At 36.5% G+C, this 22,702-nt stretch overlaps 1 protein-coding gene across 1 annotated transcript in view; it reads left to right on the forward strand.

Moving 5' to 3' along the window:
- MYO16 (myosin XVI) overlaps positions 1–22,702 on the forward strand; it is a 283,366-nt gene that overhangs the window by 105,810 nt on the left and 154,854 nt on the right. Inside the window, 4 exon segments of the mRNA XM_010728547.3 lie at positions 4,577–4,727; positions 13,200–13,310; positions 14,935–15,000; positions 16,981–17,108. Coding sequence (XP_010726849.1) covers positions 4,577–4,727; positions 13,200–13,310; positions 14,935–15,000; positions 16,981–17,108 — 456 coding nt within the window.

The following is a 22,702-nucleotide window of genomic DNA, read 5'->3' on the forward strand; positions in this document are numbered from 1 at the left end:
TGAGAGTGGTCCATTGGAAACAGCAAGGGGGAAAATATATAAGGGTATGGTAAGCTTGAAGTACTGTTGCAGATTTTCAGCAGTCCTAGGTTTAGAGATTTCTTGAGCCAGATCTTTGTGCTTAGTAGCTCTCAGTTCTGCTAGCTGCGTGGTGGATATCAGAGGACTGTCTGGTCAGTCAGCAATCTGCAGATAGGAGAGATCTTGAAAGGCAAAAGAACTCCTGCACTGGTCACATACATGACTCAGATATCACTACTGAAAATCTAGAAAATATGAGTTACCCATTCCATACTCTTTGCAGAGTTCTGTTTTGCTTAGAAACAGTATTTATCTCAGCTGTGTAGTGTGCTTGCTCAGCAATGAAAAACAAAGCCTTACAGAGGGTTATTCTTTCAGATAATAATAGCTGTTTTCTCAAGATAAAGTGAATTATTGTCACGAGTGCTTTTTAGTCTTGATTCATTAGGGAGGCAGTCTAGATGACTGTTCAACCAAATTCTTACCTTTTCAATGGCTATTGCTGAAAGTGAGTCCTTTGTGGTCTGTTAAAGCCCACAGACATGTAACATGCTAGGTTGAAGACGAATCTGTGCAGGTCTTGTGTATTAAGCAAGAGCTGCAAAGACAAATGCACAGGAATAACCCACAGTTACAATTGCGTTAGCCTATATTATTTCCATACTCCATCAACTCTCCTGACATAAAGAAGTATATTTAGATGGATGAGATAGTTTCACAAGAGTCAATTTAAGTTCTGTGTTGTAGTTGTATTTCTTTGTGGCCGTCTCTCAGTAGAGAAAAGCGTTGTAAAGGAGACTGCAAAATGATAAACAAGCAATTACAAATAGCATGTACCCTGTCAACAAATCTGATTGTATGGGTTCTACATTAAATTAATGTATTGATTTCTGGAAGAAAAGTATGAAAAGACTGATTGAAGGTCTGCATCTTTACCCAGTTAAAAAAAAAAAAAGAGTTATTATATTTGTGGTATGCTTGATAGTGGACCTGGTTTCTTTTAGTGAAGCATTGAGCTTATCTACCTGAATCTGTTGTGAAGCACTGATTTCAGTATTAGAGTGCTTTTTTCCTTCTTGTTCTACTGGGTTAGAGAGGAGCTTCTGAGTACTTTAGTCTGTTGGATTGAGGAGAGGTGAACTGGGAAGGATATGAATGGACTGCCCCTCCCTGCTGGCACTCCCCCAGCCACCTTCCCCCCTCTTCTCCCTCTTAGTGGGACAGGGGGGAGAAGAGGAGTATTAGAAGGAAGGAAGCTTGTGGGCTGAGGTAAGGATAGGGAGTTTGCTTACTGGCCTCAATCAGCAGATTCAGCTTGGGGAATTTAACTTAGTTTATTGCCACATTTTTATAGTGTTTAATCCATTCAGAAGTTTATGTTATGTTACTTTAAAAGGTTTTTAGGCTGACTTTTCAGGTATTATGCAGTTTACATTTGCCAGTGGAAGGATCACAGTAACAGAACTGAGAAGTTCTGTTGAATTTAACCTGTAAGTTCAAAGAATGCATGAAAATGCCACTGTTTTGATAGAATTCTTTTTGCATGTTTTTTCTACCTGGATTGAAACTGCAATATTGATTCAAATATTGATGATAAAACCAAGTAATTGATTTAATTGATAGCCAAAGATGTTAGCTTCATAGGTTAATGTTTAGAAATGTAAAGCATTCAGTTAAACTCGTGGAAGTGCAAGGTAACCCAAGTCTTTTTGTAAGAAACAGTAAAATGTCAGAGGATGGATTCATAGAAAACCATCTTAGATTACCTAAACAAACAAATAAATTAACTGCATATATGGTAGCTTGTATACCTAAAAACTGAAGTGACTGTTCCTCCATGTAACATGCAAGATCTTTTCCAAGTCATATATGCTGGTACCAACAGTGCATCCTTTTTTCAAACACAATTACCCTTGATAACTCTCCTGATCTATTATGTAACATCATTTTGGCTTAACTCTTCCTGAGAGTTATCTTCTTGAACCTAAGGCATAATGAACAGTTGAAATTATTTTTAATCTACTTTTTCTCTCTTGTAATCCTTCACTTTTTTTTGTTGTAAGTTGAGTAATATGCCAGCATTTCCAGCATTTGAAGTGCTTTGCATGGATGCACGTCTCTTAAAGGATATTCTTTTCATCAACACATGGAACACTTATGTTTAAGTCATGGTGTATTCCCCTTATAAGTTAAAAAGGCATTTGTGGAAACAGTAGATATTTGTTGCCCATTTTGCCATATTTTACAGTTTAAGTCACTTCAGCAACACCTGAAGAGTTTATGGGTAAAGTGAGAATTTTACGTCTGAATTTGAAAAACAATATTTCTGATGTATGTTATAAAGTTAGCATAGAAGTGGAAAAATTAAACAGAAAAATATTAAATTGCACATACTCAAAAATCTTGAATCTTTGCAATTTATCTAATTTATCTACGTAGTTTCATCTTTCATCAGTTCGGGCCTGAATTGATAGAAGTCGGAAGGTACCACATCCAGACTACATGGTGGGTATGGTAGGATAGTCCAGCTAAGATTGGCAATGTGTTCCATAGTCTTCTGCTGGTATGGGGCCTAGTGTTATCATGTTGCAAAAGAAAAGTTGTCTCCTTCTCTGGCCTGACTCTAGGAGTTCAGGCCTTCAGCTTAGTCAGCATTATGATCTAGTGATAGGAATTGATGATTTGTCCAGTTTCCAGAAAATCAAGAAGGATCACCCTTTTCCTATCACAAAAGACAGCATACATCAGTTTACTCACTTTGGGCTGTATCTTGACCATTTTCTTTGATGGGGAGCTCACATATCGTCATTCCATGGACTGCCATTTTGACTCTGTCTCATAATAGTGACACCATATCTCATCACTGGTAATGTTGCAATCAACGAAACTGACACCTTCAGCTTCCCATTGGTTCAACAGGTCCTGACAAACTTGCATATAGTGTTCTTTCTGTTCCTGTGTGAACATTTGTGGGAGCCAACTGGCACAAACTTTGCAATATTCCAGTATTGCCACCATAATTGCCAACACATTGAAGCCAATATTCAGCTGTGTACAGAGTTCCCTGGATGTGATCTGCCAATCTGCATGCATGAGCTGATCAAGATGCTCTTCATTATGCAACAACTGTGCATGGCTGTCCAGAATGTGGCTGTCTTTCATGTCATTATCATCACTGCTGAAACACACCACTCACAGCCTCACTGTGCTCACATCCACTGTTTGGTTTCCAAAAATGTTCAGCAAGAGTTGATGAATGTCAAAGGGTTCCATTTTTTTTACATGGAAAAATTGAATGATCTCCCTTTGCTTCATATACACTTCCATGTCAGGTGCCATTCTGTCACATTGCCCCTCTGCTTCCATGTCGCACAGCAGCAACATGTAATGAAATATTGGCAGGAAGGTTCAACCTCTACTGCCCTCCCACCAACATCTCCCTCCTATGTTGTGGGCCAGCATAATGAAATAGGAGGCACTACTTTCAGAGCAACTCTTGTACATAAAAAGGGTTAGATAATGGCTCAAAAGGAAGGCAAAAGGCAAAAACATTTGGCTCTTGGATCTTTTGTCTATGTCACAATTGGTGACCAGATTTACAGCCAAATCAGGTGAATCAAAGCAGTAAATATAAATGTTTATTTTCACAGAATAACAGAATATTCTATAGTAGAATGCGCTATTCCCACATTGGCTCCATGTCTACTTTTAAAATAAATTACATACACATTTTGGCAAGGACTTGCTTTATACTCCTTGAGATTGTCTCATTTGCACTATCAGAGGCCAAACTATTGTTTTGTACAGTGTTGGTGTTCTCATCTCCTGGGCTTATTCTTCTGGATGTAAAACACTGCCAAATCTTCCAAGGTTTTGACATTGCTTTGTGGTTTTAAAAAGGGAAAATATCTCCATGCATATAAAAATATGTTTACGTTTAAATGTGAATAAAGTGTATTTTATGTACTGGCAATGATTTCAGGAGTTCATTTGTTTTTTTTATTTCTTTGTTTGTTTTTTTTAAGTGTACCACAAATACAACACAACTTTTATTCGTAAAATGTAGTTTGGGCATTGTCTAATTATGAAAAGCTATACGTTTTTTTTTTTTGTTTTTTGTTTTTTTTTTGTTAACTGCAATGGCAATACCTGTATTGAATTATTTTTAACACATTACTTTTCAAAACAGTGTTACGTACATTAATTGTGCATTTTCAATTCAGTTTTCAAATTGCCTATTGATTTGCCAGCCTAGTGCTGTCAAATAGAGGCTCATGCATATTCTGTTTGGTTTGCTTAGTTCTGCTTCAAAATGGATCTGCATAAAGGTGAATTTTAAATCAAAGTCTTTTGCTCTGTGTCTGTTTAGGAACAGACCCACCCTGGTAAACAGTTTATTTTATTACCAATTTCTGTTTTTGTACTTGAACTAACGCTGGTGTCTCAGCCTTGAATTGTACCTTAGTTCTGTGTTTGTGCCACCTACATTGGTCAATCTTTTGTTTATTTGACATCTTCAACAGGAATCTAATTGCTTTATTGATTCTCTTTGTAGTAATCCCCTGGCTTTACCAATTGCCAAGCAAGACAGTTTGCTGGAGAAAGACACCATGTTCAAGGATGCATCTAAAGGTTTGTGTAAGCAGCAGTCTCAAGACAGTGCATCTGAAAACGTCATGATGAACAGTACAGCCAAACTTGAACAGGTAATTGCATACAAATTCCTGAAATATTTCTGTTGTTTATGCCTGGAAATTGTAAATTTAGTGAAGCTGAAGAAGGTGGTAATTTTTTTTCACCCTTGCCACAAGGCAACATGATTTGCACTGTGGAGCCTTGGAGCCTTGTCTCCTTGCAGGCTGGCTCTGCAAGGAGCTTTCTCTCTGCAAAGGCACCAGCTGCCTTCTGCCAACTCCTGAATGGTGGCTCAGTGGCTCCGAGCTGCTCAGGCCCTGTTGTTGGTTGACAGAAGTGGAGGGACAAGTCTTAGTGCTTCTCAAAATGTGCTTCAGACTCCAGCTTGGTTTTACAAAGGAAAAAAAAACAACAAATTGGGATGCTGAAAAACAAAAAGACAATGTCTGGGGAATATTAAATTGCAAAATTAGTGCCTAATTCAGAGATAGGAATTGCCAGATTTTCAGCTGCAGTGTTAACTCCCTGTCATGTCCTAATATATTAGGATGCAGGCACACTTTACAGGATTACAGCCTCATTCAGTGCACGGGGTGAATGCAAAAGGAGGCAATTACCTATTGCTTATAAATCTGGCATGTCCGAAACTTAAATATTTAGAACCTAAGTATTATTTTTTGGGGAGGCTTTATATTTTGTTGTATGTATTTGGGAAACACATATTCCAGAAGCATTTAGCCATTTGCAAAAAAAAAACAACAAAAACCTACTTAGAACTGGGGGCTGGAAGAAAGGATTTCCTTTTAAAGTCACTTGCTGTGCGTTTGAAGCATAACAAAGGAGCAGAATGCTGATTTCATTTAAACCATGTTCAGTTTATAGTAACTATGCCTGCCTTGGCAGAAGCATTCGTATTCCAGTGCTTCTTGAATATGTTTCAAAGGAATGTTGTGTTAATCATATGAGATCAATCAGTGAATTCATATGTCAGTCCTATGAGTCCGTCTCTGAAAGTGCTCAGTTTTGGAATGCCATGGAGCATGCAGTTCCCTGTTCAGTCTCTCCCACTGTAAGATACCACAAAATGCTTTACACTTGGCTTACATCTTGTTTTCATTTCATACCAATTGTGGCCTTGCTGACTGTGCTCTCCTGTGACAAAAACACAGTCAATTCAACAAAGAAGAAATGGTAGAAATGCTTCCATCTGCTTTAGTAAGAACCCTATTACAATTGTACAGAAAGAGAGGGAGTTGCTTAACAGAGTCTTGCTGAAACTGGTGTTTCCTTTTGTATGTTCAACAGAAGTTTGGACAAGAATATATGTACTTCCTTTTCTTTGATACTGTTTTTGTGCAGACCTTGCTAAAATTACTCAAATTTTCAATATCTCTTGGCTAGACTTTAGCTTTATGGTGAAACATATGCAGAAGCTGATCAGAGAAACAGCTGATCCTCAGGTTGAGAAAGGGCAACAAAGGGTTTCCATGCTGATAGCTTACCCCTCAACTGTGATGTTTAAAGTCACTTCTGAGTCCCTGTGCAGACCTTAAGACGTGACTTCTGTCTCTCAGTACTTCTGTGCCACTTCCCACAGTAGGTCAATTCAAAGACATGACAGCAGAACGAACTTGGAAACTAGAATTTTTGTTTAGGGGTGATACCAAAGGAAAACTTTGAACTTCCCACTACCCCTCCCTCTTGGGTATACTAATTCTAATGAATTTCACTGTCTTTTATTCTTACCAGTTGCATGACAAACTATGTTCAAAGTAATCATGTTCTGTTTAATTTTTCAGTAGGATATCTGGAGTCACTGCTTGGATTTTATGTTCATATATTATTGAAATACATCAGCATGATATTTCCAGTGCTTTGTATCAGAAATATCATACATTCTTGGGCAATATGGCATGCAGATTAGGCCTTTATTGGAGGATCAGAGAGAAAAATTTCATCTTATTACATCTGAAACATGCATTTTTAATAGAGCAAGGCCATAACTTTTTTGGCTTTGAGAAAACTAACAGCTTTATATGTAGCCTCAGGTATTTTTAATTGCAAAAATAATGAAAAAGAATTTTAACAAAATATTATTTCTCACGAAGCAAAACTTTTATTGCATGAAGTAAATGAGATGGTGATCAAATGACTACATTTATACAGCATTTTAGGTCTTTCTTGGATTGTGTTAGCTTTTGCCTTTTCCAAGGTAGAAGCTGTTCTTTGATCGTATGTAATTTCAAAGTCTGTGTTGCCAAACAAAGAAAGAAGTATGAGTAATTTCCAGAATTTTAGTTTAGCTGGCATTTTCTCCTCTCAACTGTAAGGATATTTTTCTACTTGTACTAATTCAGCAAAGAAATATAGATTACATCTTATCTTTTTCTAAATTAGATCCTTTAAAATATTTTATCTTTGCCTTATAGTTCTTGTTTAAGTATTATTAATAGAATCATAGAATGGCTTGGCAAGAACCTTAAAGATTATCTAGTTTCAACTCCCTACAATGGGCAGGGCTGACCCCCACCAGATCAGGTGCCCAGGGCACCATCCTACCTGGCCTTGAATGCCTGCAGGGATGAGGAATGCACAGCTTCTACGGACAGTCTGTGCCAGTGACTCACCACTCTCAGTGTAAAAAATTTCTGCTTAACATGTAACCTGAATCTCCTTTCTTTAGTTTAAAGCCATTCCCCCTTGTCCCATCACTATCAGATCATGTAAAAAGTCAGTCTCTCTCCTGTTTATAAGTTCTCCTCAAATACTGGTCTCCCCAGAGCCTTCTCTTCTCTAAGCTAAAGAAGTCCACCTCTCCCAACTTTTTTTTTCATAAAGAGAAGTGCTCTGGCCCTTTGACCATCTTCATGGCCCTTCTCTGAACCTGCTCCAACAGCTTTATGTCTTTGTTGTGCTGGAGGCCCCAGGCCTGGATGCAGTACTCCAGAGGGGGCCTGAGATGGACGCAGTAGAGGGGGGCAATCACCTCCCTCTCCCTATTAGCCACCCCTCCTTTGATGCAGCCCAGGATATGATTGGCCTTTTGATCAGCAAGTGCACACTGCTGGCTCATGTTCAGCTTTTTGCCTACCAGCACCCCTTCTTGGCTGGGCTGCTCTCAATGAGTTCTAATTGCAGTTTGTATACACATCTGGGATTTCCTGACCCAAATGCAACACTTTGCTCTTGGCCTTCTTGAACCTCATTAGGTTCAGGTGGACCCACTTTTCAAGCCTGTCCAGGTCCTTCTGGATGGCATCCCGTCCTTTTGTGTCAACTGCACCACTGAGCTTGGTGTCATCAGCAAACTTGTTGAAGGTGTACTCAATCCTACAATGTGGATCATTGATAAAGATGTCGGAGAACACTGGTCTCAAGGCAGACCCCCTGGGAGTACACCTCCACATGACATCTCTCCAGATGGATGTAGAGCTGTTGACCAAAACACTTTGATTGTGACTTTCCAACCAACTCTTTATCCACCTACTCTATCCATCAAATCCACATTTCTCCAATTTAGAGATAACGATGTGGTGCAGGACTGTGTCAAAGACCTTACAGAAGTTCAGCTAGATGAAATCAGTTGCCCTTCTTTTGTCCACCCATGCTATCACTCTGTCATAGAAGGCCACCAGGTTGGTCAGGCATGATCTTTGGACAAGCCATGCTGGCTGTCGTGTATCATATCCTGTCTCACACACATCTAAGCATAGCTTCTGTGAGAATCTACTTCATGATACATCCTGACACAGATGTGAGGCTCACCTGCCTGATCCATGGCTCTTACTTTCTCCATTTCTTAAAAATAGGAGTAATATTTCCTTTCTCTTATTGAGATTTCTCCTGAAATTTGTGATGGTAACTTCCGATGCCCTTTTTATTGTTTTAGTGTCACCTAGTAGATACACAAGGGACAGTTATGTATATCACAGCTTCATATGTAAAACCTATAATGCTTTACTTACTTTCTGTCACAAGTAATTAAAAAATAAATACGATTAGAGATAGTTATCTGAGCAGTTAATGAATATTGCTAAGTGAATGTAATTTAAGTGAGTGAATAGTAGTCTTTGTTAGCATTAGGAAAATCTCAAAAGTAATAGCTTCCTAAGGCATAGTTGTATAGAACTTATGCTTTATTTATGACTGTTTTACTCCACTGACTATTTTGTAAAGTATGCATCATGGAGTAAGATAACCAGATAAATGCATCAAGATAAAAAAGTAGAGAAAAGTCATCTGTATGCTCAAAAAAATGGATAATAAGAATGAATTTGTAGGTGCCTGCAAAAAGGTTACTAATGATAAAAATGATTTTTATGATGAAGTCAAATTGTTTGTGAATTCATTGTATTGAGTGTTTCTTATTTGTCATTCTCAGCTCAGTTTACAGTTTGTGTGATATTCTTGCTCACTGAGCTATGAATTTTGATGCAAAGACTCTAATAAAATATATAGTCACCAAACCCTAACGGTTGTAGAAAAACATGTTGATAGTGAAAGACTTGTGTTACCTTACACATCCAGGAGTTTAACTGAGTGCTTTACATTTCTAAACATTAACCTGAAGAGTCAGCATCTTTGGCTATTACCTATATTATGAAAAAAAAGAAGCACGAGCCTATTCTCTCACCTAGAGCCATATGAGATGTCAGTGTACATCCATCTTTTCTCCCTCAAAAGATGAGTCTGTGTCCAAACAGCCTACTAGCAAAGAATGTTGATAGCATACCTGAATTTTATCTGTGCATTATCTGACTGAGCGCAGGCTGGAATGGGCCGAGAAGAAAGTGCGTTAATTTTGCAGAAGAAACCTCAGTCTGCTGCTCTAATCCAACCCTCTTTTTTATTTACAAATAAAGGCAATTATTTCTAGCCTAGCAGAGATTTGATCTTTGTATGAAATGAGAACTTCAGAAGGTAGATTCAGTGAAACATACTCCACAGCACAGGAGTTCTATGTCTTGACCAGACTCAAGGAAGCATATTAAAGGGTTGTGTTGATTTGGTTGCTGCAAACTTGGTGAGCATGTTGGTAAGGGAAGGAGAACGTAGGATTCTGTCTTTCATCTGCTGACCTACAAGAAACTATAAAGAGATTTTAAAAGGATTTTGCTATTCTTTTGTTAATTTTGTTCTGTTCCAATGTGCATTATCAAAATGCCAACGGTAATTCTTTTTTCCAGCCAGTCTTACATCCAATTGCCATGGTAATAGGAGGGGGAAAAAAACAAAAGAAGAAAACAAACAAAAAAAACAAGGCAGAAAAACCAACCAAACAAAAAACAAACAAAAATTGCTGTCTTCTTTTATGTGACAAAAGAATCATAGAATCCTTAGAGTTGAAAGGGACCCTTAAAGGTGATCTAGTTCAACTCCCCTGTAATGAACAAGAACATCCACAGCTAGATCAGACTTCCCATAGACTGATCCAGGCTCATCTTGAAAGTCTTCAGAGGTGCAGCATCCACCATACCTCTGAGCAGCCTGTTGCAGTACCTCACTACCCTCGTCACTATAGAAGACTTTTTCCTTATATCTAACCTAAATCTACCCTCATTAAATTGAAACCATTTCTCTTTGTTCTATTTCCACAGACCTTGCTTAAAAATCTGTCCCCTTCTTTCCTGTAGCTCTCCCTTAGCTATTGAAAGGCGGCTATCTGGTCACTTCAGAGCCTTCTTTTCTCCAGGCTGAACAGTCCCAGCTCTCTTAGCCTGCTCTTGGAGAGGTATTCCATCGCTTGGATCATTTTTGTGGCTCTCCTCTGGATGTACTTCAACAGGTCTATGTCTCTCCTGTACCGAGGACTCTATATCTCGATGCAGTACTCTAGGTGAGGCCTCAGAAGCATAGAGTAGAGGGGCAGGATCACCTCTCTCGACCTGCTGGCCACACTTCTTTTGATGCAGGGTATGGTAGCTTTCTGGACTGTGAGGGCACATTGCTGGCTTGTGTCCAGCTTCCCATTCATCAGTCCCTCCAGGTCTTTTTTGGCAGGTTTGGCATTCAGTCCTTTCACCTCTCAGCTTGTACTGTTAGTGATGGTTGCCTTGTGCCAAGCACAAGACCTTGCACTTGGATTTGTTGAACCTCACGTGATTCTCCTGTGCCCAGTGCTTAAACCTGTCTAGGCCGCTCTGGATGGCGTTCTGTCCCTCTGGGCTGTGTTGACTGCACCCCTTAGCTTGGTGTCATCAACAAACTTGCTGAGGGTGCACTCAACCCCCCTGTCAATGTCACTGATGAAGATATTTAAGAGTATCAGCCCCAGCACTGAAATCTACATTCACTTTAGTGGGATGAAGAATGCACCTACAGAATAAGCAGACAGAAAGACAAACTTGTGGAATCTACCTGCTTATATGTGGCTTGCTCAAAACTCATGTTCTTCTTTCTGAGCCTTGATAGTACAAATATTGTAAGAAGAAAGTTGTCATTTCCCAAATAGATCTAAAAATGAAGATTAGTCATAGTAACAAGTAACCATTTCAGTGTAGATTTCTTCTGAAAAAGATTGAACCAGGGAAATGAGGGCTGGTAAATTTTTAGTTGGCCTATTTGCAGTTTACATGTTGGGTTAAGTAAATATTAAATGTATTTGTAAAAACGGTTATTATATCAGCTAAATCTAGGAAATTACATCCTTGAGGTACTTTCTCTTTTATATTTATAATTTTATTGCTTTCTGGATTAATGAAATGAGAGGTATTTTTTCCACAATTTTATGGGGTAAAGCAGGAAATAGAAAGCATCATTAAAGTGTGTAATTGGGCACTACTGCCTTGTTGTTCATCTGTGCAGCTGGTGTAATACTGGCTCTTAAAACTACAATCGGGCATAGAAGCCAGTCAAGTATAAAGTTTGTGTTTTGGTATCTGTTTTCTAAAGTATGACAGTACTGAAATCTCAACATTTTTGCAAAACAAAAGCAGCCCCAGACTCCTAGCTAAAATTATTTGGTAAAATTAAAAGAGTGAAGATTTTTTATCTCTCTGTTTCTAAGTAATCTTTGTCTTAAGCTTATTTGGATCATTTTAAAAAGAATTCAAATAAATACCTTTTTATTTTATTTTATTTTATTTTATTTTCTTCCAAGAATTTTCTTCCCTTCCTGCTGGTGCTAGCTATCTTGCTGCTTAATCTTTAATTGAAAATCTAAGGGTATAAGAGATAAGATTAATATTGATTGAAAAGTTGGAGAGATGGGCAAACAGTTGTGTGGTAGTGATATTTGGTGTGTATCATTTGTTTCTTCCTGGGAAGAGAGAAGAGTAAGCAATCACCACTGAGTGAATATTTTGATGCTAATATTCAAAACTACCATTGTCAGGATGAATAATTTGATTGGACCAAAGCTCTAAGTTTGTATTTGCATATATGTTTCAAGAATCTTGAAGTACTAAGATGAAGTGAGATTGTTGGTCTAATTTTATTAAGATGAAATTCTTCAGCAGTATCAATCAGTCAGCTCTGACAAATGTAGGAAGAAAACCCAGATTTCTGGACTATACCTTGAGCCTATAAAAACAATGTGAACTAAGTAGTTTAGGATCAGATTGTGTCAATATTAAACACCAGTATCCACAGTCATTGGGGTCTTCTCCTTACTAGAAGTGCACTCCATGTTCCCCCCAAAATCTCCAGGTCTGCTTGCTGCTTCTGAACATCTTCATCATCCATACTCAAAACAGACACTGCAGAGTACTTCAGTAAACTCAAAGCAAACAAATCACATCATTCTTTTGTCATTCACATGAGGATTTTCTGTTTCTAGGTATTCTCTTGATGTTCAAAAATTTATTTCTTTAGCGTAAAGAAAAAAATAAGCTAAACTGTAAACTTAGATCATAATTTTTAAGCACACCACTTGATGTATCACTGTTTATTTTGGCTTTAATCAAATTTCCCCACATCACTGACTTTTTTTTCTTCTGTCTCCAATTCTGTTGGTTGATATTTATTGCTTTCTTATTTTTTACTTTACTTTGCAGGGCTTATATTTGTCATCTCGGAAGTATGAGGCTTATTTAATTCACCAGTTTTGGCTACCGTAGCTGTTTCTGAATCTGTTTTGATCTCCCTTATGATACGATTTCCACTTTTTATTAACTTCCTTCTATTCTACTGAATTCTAATAGAATTTTAAATCCTTTATGATGTAGAGTAATATGAAAGATTTGCTAAATATTAGGCAGTAAATAACTTACACGTACACACTTCTATAGTGTTGATCTGCCATAAATGTTCAATGAACTGCTCTTGAGCTGGAAATCTCTTTGTGTTTAGGGAGAATCAGTGATATTCAAGTAGGGGTCTATGTTCAAACTCATAGAGTTATACACCTTATCAATCCTAATTGTTTTTAATGTACTTCTCTTGCTTAAGATCATTTAATTGTACGGGAGCAGTGACATACAACTGTCTATAGCAGTGTACATAAATTCTAGTGATCTAAGCTTATGCTTTATATTAGAACATTAGAGTACAAAATGATTGGCTGTGAATTTGCCTTATTTCTCTGTGTAACTTGTGTCTTCTAGATCAAGCTTATGCCTCCAGCTCCAAATGATGACTTGGCTTCTCTGAGTGAGCTAACGGACAGCAGCCTACTTTATGAGATTCAGAAGCGTTTCAATAATAATCAAATATATGTGAGTTACTATTAACTTATCAATAGTAAGCCTTTAGCAGAAGAAAATAAGATAAAACTTATAGGATTACTTTTACAACTATTGGACAGTGACCTGACTTGAATGGATGAGGACATATGTGTGTGTAAGCCCTGCAATTTCTAGAGTTTATACAGGAAAACCAGAAATAAAAAATGGAATAATACTTTAAATAGGCTCAGATAAAACCAACGTGCTTATTTCACTGAACATCCGTACTGAAAAAAATAGATAGGCATGTGCAATCTTTCCCTCTTAAACGGCTGGAAGATCTTTCCATCTTATAACGTTATGCTAACTTAAATGTAAAAGAGCATATGATTGCTGGGAATTTAGAAAAAAAAAAAGCCATAATCATGGAAGTTTTAATTACTCATAATCTCTTCCTGTGTTAAATAACTCATCCTCTATATCCTAAATCATCTAGATACCAAGCAAAAAATTGTAATGTGAATTTCCTAGTCAATGCTATAATAAATATTGGCGGCATGTAGTTGTACTTCTGTAGAAAAAGTCCACTTGAAAATTTTGCTATCTCTCTTCTTATCTTACTCATAACTTATTTCTGATGTATTGAGCAGTTGAGTGGCATGTTAATGTGAAACATGGAAATCCTCCTTAACATCAAAGACTTCTTATTTCATGTTTAAAGGTGTGCAATAAAATTCCACTCCACAGGAAAACCTAGCTCTGAAGTTAAGCTTGAGGAGAAAAAAGAAATAAATTACTTCATTTCAGAAGGAAAAAAAGTATATTTTCTACAGAGGGCAATATATTCCTTTTCCCAAAATAAAAATATTTCATTTGGTAAAAGGCAACACAATGGTGACTGTTCATATAATAATTTACTGTCACACTTCTTTGGAGACATAGATCTGAATTTTTTTGCATTGTAAGAGTGTGACACAGCAACAGCTACTTAAGTGGAGTGAGAAGTATAGCAGCAAAGGTGACCTACAACTTTCTGCTTAAATACATCTTTCAAATATGAGTTTTTAAACATGAAATAATGAAATCTGAGAACCTTTGCAATCAGTGGATGATTTGCTTTTTACTTTTAATATAGCTATCTCTTTTTTCATATACTTGCGCATATTCATGCGCATATGTAACTTGTAATATATGTATCCATTGTTGTCTTATCCCACAAGAAACCTATTTTAATGTATCAGTTCTGTATAATGAATATAGCATTTCTGAATTCTGATGTTGAACCCATGAATTTGCTTGAGGAACTTGTTTATGTGTTAGCTGTGTCACATTTTTGTAATTTAACAAATAGCGGGTTGCAAAGTAACTTTCAAATAACATAACAGTAATTTATGCAGTGCATTTTTTCTGTGCATAATTTTCCATTATAAAGAATTCTGTTTTATTACAAAAAGAGTAATTAATGCTATCTGAATTGTCAATTTAGATCTCAATTTAACAAGAATTTATAAGCACCGAATTCTCAAATTATATTTAACGTATTGATAGCTAGACTTAAGATGCTTTGTGAAAAGTCTTTTCTGGAAGAAAAACATTAGACTCCTTAGGAATTAATTTATTTCTTAATAAAGCAATTATGTGATATGTCTCACTTCCTTTGTTTTTTTTTCTTCAGACCTACATTGGTGATAAATTGCTGCTTGTTAACCCATTTAAAGAACTTCCCATTTATTCCACCATGGTAAGCATTCTGTCTTTAAAATGTTATGGTGTGGGGTTTTTTTCAGTGCATTCGTATAATTAGTTAACAAGCCAGACCTCTGTAATTAACTGACATAAATGCCCTTTCTTATGTTGGGAGCATCTTAGTTTAAATAAGTAGCAAAGATTTTTGAATTTCTTCTACGATACCACTATTTTTGTTATCTGTGTCTTATTTGTATAAGAGCCACCTTGCTAATGTTTTGTGAGTGGTAGCATGCACAGTAGTTAAAATGTGGTTCCTGATGTGCAATGTGACATTGATGGCTTGTGTTACTTCCAGACTTGCAGGAAGAGACAACTATTCTGTATACAATGGTTGCTTGGATTCACAGCTTGCTAAAAATGCAGTTGTGAAGATGAAAACCTTGAGAGGTGCTGGAAGACTTGCTGCCTGAGCTCCATATCAAGCCATTCAGTTCAGGCACTGTATAGGCAAGGAATGCAGAGTGCTTGGTTTGAGCTTAGACTATGCTGGGGCAGTTGCAAAGATATGCTGTGTGTTGGGCAGCATAGGGGCAACCATGAGTCTGTGTCCGCACTGTCAGCTGCACAGAGCTACTTAAGAAATGTTTTTGAAGTTTCTTTTTCTTTGCTAGGACCCTTAGCTTTCTTGTTTTTCACTTATGAGGTAAATTAGCTGCTTACAGGGAATTTATCATGTCAGTATGCGGGCATCAGTACTAAATTAAGTAGATTTTGTAGATTGTTATGAATGGCTTGATCTCTGCTTCATCCTCAGTGAGACATTCCAGAGACAGAGTGTGCATGACTATTGATTTTTCATTTTTAATTCCCATCCTACACTCATTATTTTCTTGTAATTGCAATGAATTCAGGTCCCTTGATGTATTAGGTACATTAAAATATATTTATTTAGTTTAACAAGGATTATAAATCACTCAAAATCTGGTAAGCAAATTGATCTGCGTTTGCTTGCTGCATATGAGGCTTTATGTGTATCAACAGATCTGTGACATTTGGTGGTAATAGCAACAGATTTCAAATATGAAGTCTAAATTTAATTTCTATAAATGGAAATCATCCATAAGCCATAGAGTGTTGTATGATTATATTTTTCCTGTCACTGTGTATTTTGCTTAAACTGTGTACCAAGAAAGAATTGTAAAGAAAAAGAATTCAAATATGTTAGCCTTGACATGATTTTTAAATCCAGGATGAAGCAATGAAAAAATGATCATATATATTATTCAAGAACAATAATAACAACATCTCAGATTTTCTTCCTTTTATATTCATTTGTCATAATTTGGCAATTTTATGTCGACCTTCAACTCTTAGTTCCAATAAGCTACTAAAACAAATCATTTTGTAATCAGTTTTTCACACTGAGATAAAATAGTGTCATGCATTAATATACTCTGCTTCATTTGATACAGTTGTTAGATGATAGTATTAATGCATTTTTACACTGAAATGCTCTTTACTCCTATAGTAGCACTACTGGAAACGTAACGGACACCATTTTTGAGATGACATAATAACTGTTTGTAGAAACAGTGATTACTATGGTCATCTTGTTGTGTCACGTTTGTGCGGAGTTTAATCGTCAGAGTAGAGCAAATGCGTGTATTCTTTAAGTCCATTAGTAAAATGTCTAACCTTGCAAACATTATGCAGTGGCAATAAAAGTGTGAAGGTTTTTCAGATCATGTTGTTTTACTCAGTTCAAAAAGGAGAGCTATGGAGTGCCATAGTTCTGTATCTTAATTAGCACTTCTATACTTAACAGCTCTGTTTTTTTTTTTAAGTTAAACTCTTTACAGGTACCATATGGTACTTAAGGAGTGCCATATATATACGTACAGAGATTCTTTTCATTATGCATATGGAGAGCTTTACAAAGACCTGGTATCAAGGAGGTGGGGGTGAGGGGTGTGGGAGGGATGAAACACAATTTGAAATATATTGATCGTGTTAATTTACAACATTTTTTCAGGTCACCCAGCTTTATTTAAGCAACTCTGGAAAACTGTGTTCCACACTTCCCCCTCATATATTTTCCTGTGCTGAAAGAGCTTACCACATGCTGTTCCAGGAGCAGCGTCCCCAGTGCTTTATCCTCAGGTGAAATTTTATCTTTCTATTAACTATTTTACTGCTTTTGCCTTTCAGCTGTTCCCCCCAGGACTCAGTACTTAAGATTTCCATTTTATTTTTGACTCCAACTGATTTCTTTCTGTGTACTGATCTCTATATCATACATTAGAGCAGAATAGAACTGAAAAAGGTTTAATTACATCTCAAGTTCATAAATTTTCTTGGGAACTTGCCATTCCATCTAACTGGATCTAATTACAAACAAAGAATTAATGATAAAGAGTTCAAAGCCATTGTGTGCATTGCTAATATTACATGGAAAGGAATTAGAAATAGGATCTAATAAAAATAAAAAGAGAAGTCCTTTACAAAAGTGTAAACCTCTGAGATGACGTGCCTGTATTGGAGCTTCCACTCTGCCTCACATGTTGTGTGAAACTCTGTGCTTGTTATTTAGCCCTCCATCTTCGATGTAGGGCACTTTATATCATTTGCATTGTTCCAATGATAAATACATTCAAGATTGTAAATAAAACTATTAAAAATCTCCAGTAAAATCTCCAGTTCATCCAAACACGCTGCTTTTATTACGGTGTATCTTTGAATTCTCTTGGCTCCCTACATCTGTTAATCTGCTGCCCTCCCTTTTCTTCATTCAGTCTACCTGAAAGCGAAGAGAGTGGCAAATTTGATGTAGCTGCTCAATCATAAAGTTGAACTATTTGAGAGAACTTACAATTGCTCTTGAACTACCTGTAATTCTAGAGGTAGTTAAAAAGAGCTGCTAACCATAAAATTGTTGTAAAGTTACAACAATTACAGTGAACACATAACAGCAATCGTATATATACAGTTTTATTGGATTCTGTTTATGTGGATATGGACTTGTGTCAGTATCTGAAGCTCATACATTAAGTCCACAGCAGGGCCCACTGGTTTTGGCTTAGTCTAAATAGTTCATAGAATGCCACATAGGCAAATAGCCACATTCAATCAGAAGGATGCTGGATTTGTTTGGTTTTATTAGCTGTAAATCCAGTGAAAATTGATTATTCCCATGGAATAAAAAACTCAGAATGAAGTTCCCTTGATAATTGCAAGAGATGCTATTTTTGACATTTTTGATAAATACTCTGGAAAGTGCTCACTGAGATGATACTTTTGTCTTCTATTGCAGTTGGATGCAAATGAAATGATGCAAATATAGAATAAACTCCTAATGTGTATTTATTTTTAGGTCTACTTTTCTATTAATGATATATAATAATACTTTATACTATACATAACTTGTTAGTAGAGTTTATAAACACGCTGCTTTACTTTTATTGTAATAAATTTTACTATGAGATGAGTCTGCTGTTTTGATGTGCATGTTATGTTGTTATGATGTGATATGGAGCAGTGAGAAATAGTATCATGCCAATGTTAATGTATTATTTTCACATGCAGTCCTCAAAATATGTCCGATTTAAATATGAGCTACCACATAAGTGATGGCAGTATCTATAACTGTCTCCTAAATCTTTCCTGAAAATTCATAGTTTGTTTTTTAAGGGGGAAAAAAAAAAAAAGTAATTTCTTTATAGAAGACTATTATTTTCAGTATATCCGGCTACCCATTTCTTCTCAAGAAGACTAGAAAGAGTTTCAGAAAATACGCCCTTATGCATGTTAGTCCTGTCATCTTCATCAAGCTTCTTTATTCTGGAGAGATAAAGTTTATTTTCTATTAGCAATGTTTGTCAGTTCATGTTTTTTTCTGCCAAAGCTTAATTACGAAAAGAAACTTTCCATCAATTTAGTGGCCGTTGTTAATGATTCATGAATTACTCTTTTATTGCACACACACATACAGTGTGCGCTAATGAATTCTGCACACAGCATAACCCTTAATGATACTGTTCTTAGTCTAGTCATTTTTGCACTCCACGTTTTCACAAGGGATAATAACGATTAGAGGTAAAGACACCTGAAGTTGACTGACACAGAGTTATGTCCAAAGCTATCATCCTGAAACCACCGCTAGACTTCACGTACTACTTCAATTTTCAGCCCACGTGTGCGTTCAGATTAGGTTCATAGTTTCCAGGCAGAGTCTCACAGTGCTATTTATTTCATGCTTAATCCTGACTGAACCAGGAGTTTGGCATCTCTTTACCCAAGTCCCTTACAACGAACTTACTTAAATCTCTGCTTATTCACATCAATGAGTGAACTTGTCATTCAGACCCAAGCAGTTATACTTACTGTATGTGGTGCTGCTCATAGTTACTGTCCCGTCAGAGGTCCATTTTAAGTGCTTAGGACAATTCATATCTGTTTATCAGTTTTTCTCCTGGCCTTCTTTGAGTCTTTCTACTTTACTTATTTTCTTGTATTCTGAAGCTTTACTCTTAACTTCCTCCATGAACCTACAGTGTTAAACATTTTTATTATTATTATTGCTATTTGGACACTTTACAAATGTCCACTCACTGAAATCAAGTTTCTATTTTACAGTAGAAAAGGATATGTCCAAATTATTGAAGAAATTACTACCAGTTATTCAAACTCTACTATTTATACTATAAACTATTTTAGTTTATAGTAAGCCTATGCCATTGATGTATGCTTAACACCAAGAGCTACCTGTGAATATACTTTTTTATGAATGTTATCAAATAAAATAAAGATACGTTATGCTTTTAAATAGTCAATAGATAGGCTTTTCATAGTTAACTTGGTTCTGACTGGATTTTGTTCCTGCCATACAGGATATGAAAATGCATTAACCACCGACAAGATAAGTCAGAGCTGTCTGAAAAGTCTAAGCATAGTTTATAAGCTTGTTAAAGCTAAGGATCTTCAGTCAATCAAGCCAGTGGTTAATGGGATGCTAATGGCTAATTTGGTGATTTAAAAAAGAACAACGAGCCTCAAGGAATATATGTAATGAATTGTTGTATAAAAGTTAGGAGACAGGAATGTCAATATCCAGAGATTTTATTCTGAAATAAACCACATTTATAAGCCCAGGAACCTGGGACTGAGAGAAATCTTCATCTTTTAAAGTGGGCTGACTTGACAGCTTTTGATTTCCTCAGGTTAGCATCACCGCATGTATTCTGTTCAGGTTAATACTTTGTAATTTTTAAATTCTAATTGAGTGTATTGTAATTGCAGTGTGCTGTGGGACTGCAGTTTGATCATCTTATTTATAATGTAAAATTGTTTAGAAATACACTTTTCAATATAGTTTACTTTACAAATATAATTTCCCACTAACATGCAGAGTTATTTAGTTATTTTATGTTTAGCAATGTTACTCATACATGCATATTTCAAGATTAGGAACCTCAGACATGGAGGAGGACCCAGTGTCTTGCTGTGGTACCATGCAAACTGAGAAGAAATTTTTCTGGCCTTCCGAAAGGTTTCTCTCTTTTCCCTGAATACACACTGCTATCAGAATGGGAATTTGTATTATAATGTACATGCTTGAGAGTGGAATGTTGAGGGCCTGGCTTCAGAAATTCATACAGTGTAGCAAGTGTATCTGATCTGAATCTTCCTTTAAAACTGTTAGGAATTTTATATGAAACAAATTCTGTTGGAAGTTTTCCAGCATTTCTGATTGTAATCCAAGTAGCACAAGAGTAGTCTTCGTTTATTTTAAATATCACTGCAGAATTGCTCAGAACTGTAAATGAAACAGGGCCAGTAAAACTCTGCCTGTTCTGTGATCTGAAGTGACAGGTAGCTCCTTCCTTCTATATTTTGTCACAGTTTCCCCCAAGCACATGATTAATGTGATTAATTTACATTGGAATTGACATTTACCAAACAGTAATGATCCAGTTAAGGAAACTATCTGAATTCAAAAATAATGTGAATATCAGAATGATACAGTTATCTACCAGTGGGTATAAAGGGCAGTATGCGTTGGACAAGGTGTGGGCTGTTAGAGATTTGATTTTCAAACATACGAGCACTTGTGCTCAGTGACATCGTGTGTAGCTGTGATTGCTAAATTTCTAAATAAGTGCAAAGAAATTCTGTGTAAGCTGAAATAATTGATAAACCACTGTTGCCAGTCTTGCTGGTAACCTGTGATATGATGATAAAAGGTTGCAGCTGTGATTTTGGTCCAAGTGTACTGTGGAGGGATAAAATTGTTTCATACCATGGCACCCAGGTGTCAGTGCACTGCTCATGTGAGTGAGCAGTAGGAGGTGTGATTCAAGAGATATTGATATCTGTCTGCAAGCTCACTGACCTTCTCCATAGTACAGGCATAAGGTCTGTAATTTCCAAGAGTTTGAAATGTCTTTAGGGGAATAGCATCACAGGACTAATGCCCTTGTGTCACTTTTTTTCTTCTCCTATTACTGATGACAATTTAAAAGAACACAGAATTTGGACACAGTCATTATAAAGGCAGAAAACTAATGCATCTACTTAGGAAAACAGGCAGGCAGCTTTGTAATATTAACATTCAGAGAGTGAATCCATGCTTGAGAGTGACATCAAATATAATCTAACATGAAATGAATTGTAGGAAGTCAGAAGCTGAAGATTGAGCAATGTATAGTGCACTTATGGAGCATCTGGTCAATCCTGGAGAGATGCTAGTTTCACATTTGCTATGGTGGTGACCTTGATTTCAAGTGATTTGTTTTAAGACCTGGTTTAAATATGGCTTTGTGACCTACTGTTTGAAGGCTTTGCGTATCATATATCCAGGTTGCAAACCTTGGACTACAAACCTCCTGCAGATAACAGCAGGAGTTTGAAGTCCAGGGTCAGCCTGTTACTAAAGGAGGACATACTTAAAAGCAGCCTGATATATCACATATAGTAATGAGAAATCCCTCTTGACACCTAGGAATGCATCTTATCAGGCAGACAAATATGATATCCACCAGAGCTGCATGTGTGTCCCATAAGAACTGACTAAGTGGCACAGAGATCTCAACTCTGAGTATGAAAACTTTTTTTTCTTCTCTCTTTTATTTCTTCCTTTATTTAATTGTTTTCTCATTTGAAATGAGATTCTCATATATATACTTTATCCTTCCTTGATCAAATTGTCTATTACCTTGTTTTCTTCATTTGTCTTTCCTCTCAGGAATTCTTATTGTATGGAATATATATTCCACATCATGAACAAGAAGTTAAACATTAGCTCTGTGCCAGCTAACTCTTAAATAATCTTTTCATTTTCTTTTCTCTTCATTTTTATTTCCTTTCTCTTGTTCCTAAAGCTTTTCTTTTTTTCTTTCTGACTCCTGTGATTAACACAGTAGTATTTCCCCATCTGCAAAGAACTGGGCTGTGCAAGCAGATTCCTTAACTGGTCAGATGATAAAGAAAGTGATAAAAAAAATTGCTGTAAATACCTTCAAAATGGCTTTAGATTTGGTTGGTTTGGCTTGTGGTACAAGACAGTATAGCCAGACAGCTCTGAGAGACCGTGTCAATATAGTAAGCCAGTCTATCTCCTATGTTTTCTTCTTGAGTATTTGCCATCCATAAACCTTCTGTTATTTCAAATGAGTGTTTGACTGAGATACCTTAAATCCATTCCAACACAAGTAGTAGAAAGCATAAATAATATTTCAGATGTGAAAATAACCAATGCT

The sequence above is a fragment of the Meleagris gallopavo genome, chromosome 1 (assembly GCF_000146605.3).
Source record: "Meleagris gallopavo isolate NT-WF06-2002-E0010 breed Aviagen turkey brand Nicholas breeding stock chromosome 1, Turkey_5.1, whole genome shotgun sequence".
Taxonomy (NCBI): Eukaryota; Metazoa; Chordata; class Aves; order Galliformes; family Phasianidae; genus Meleagris; species Meleagris gallopavo.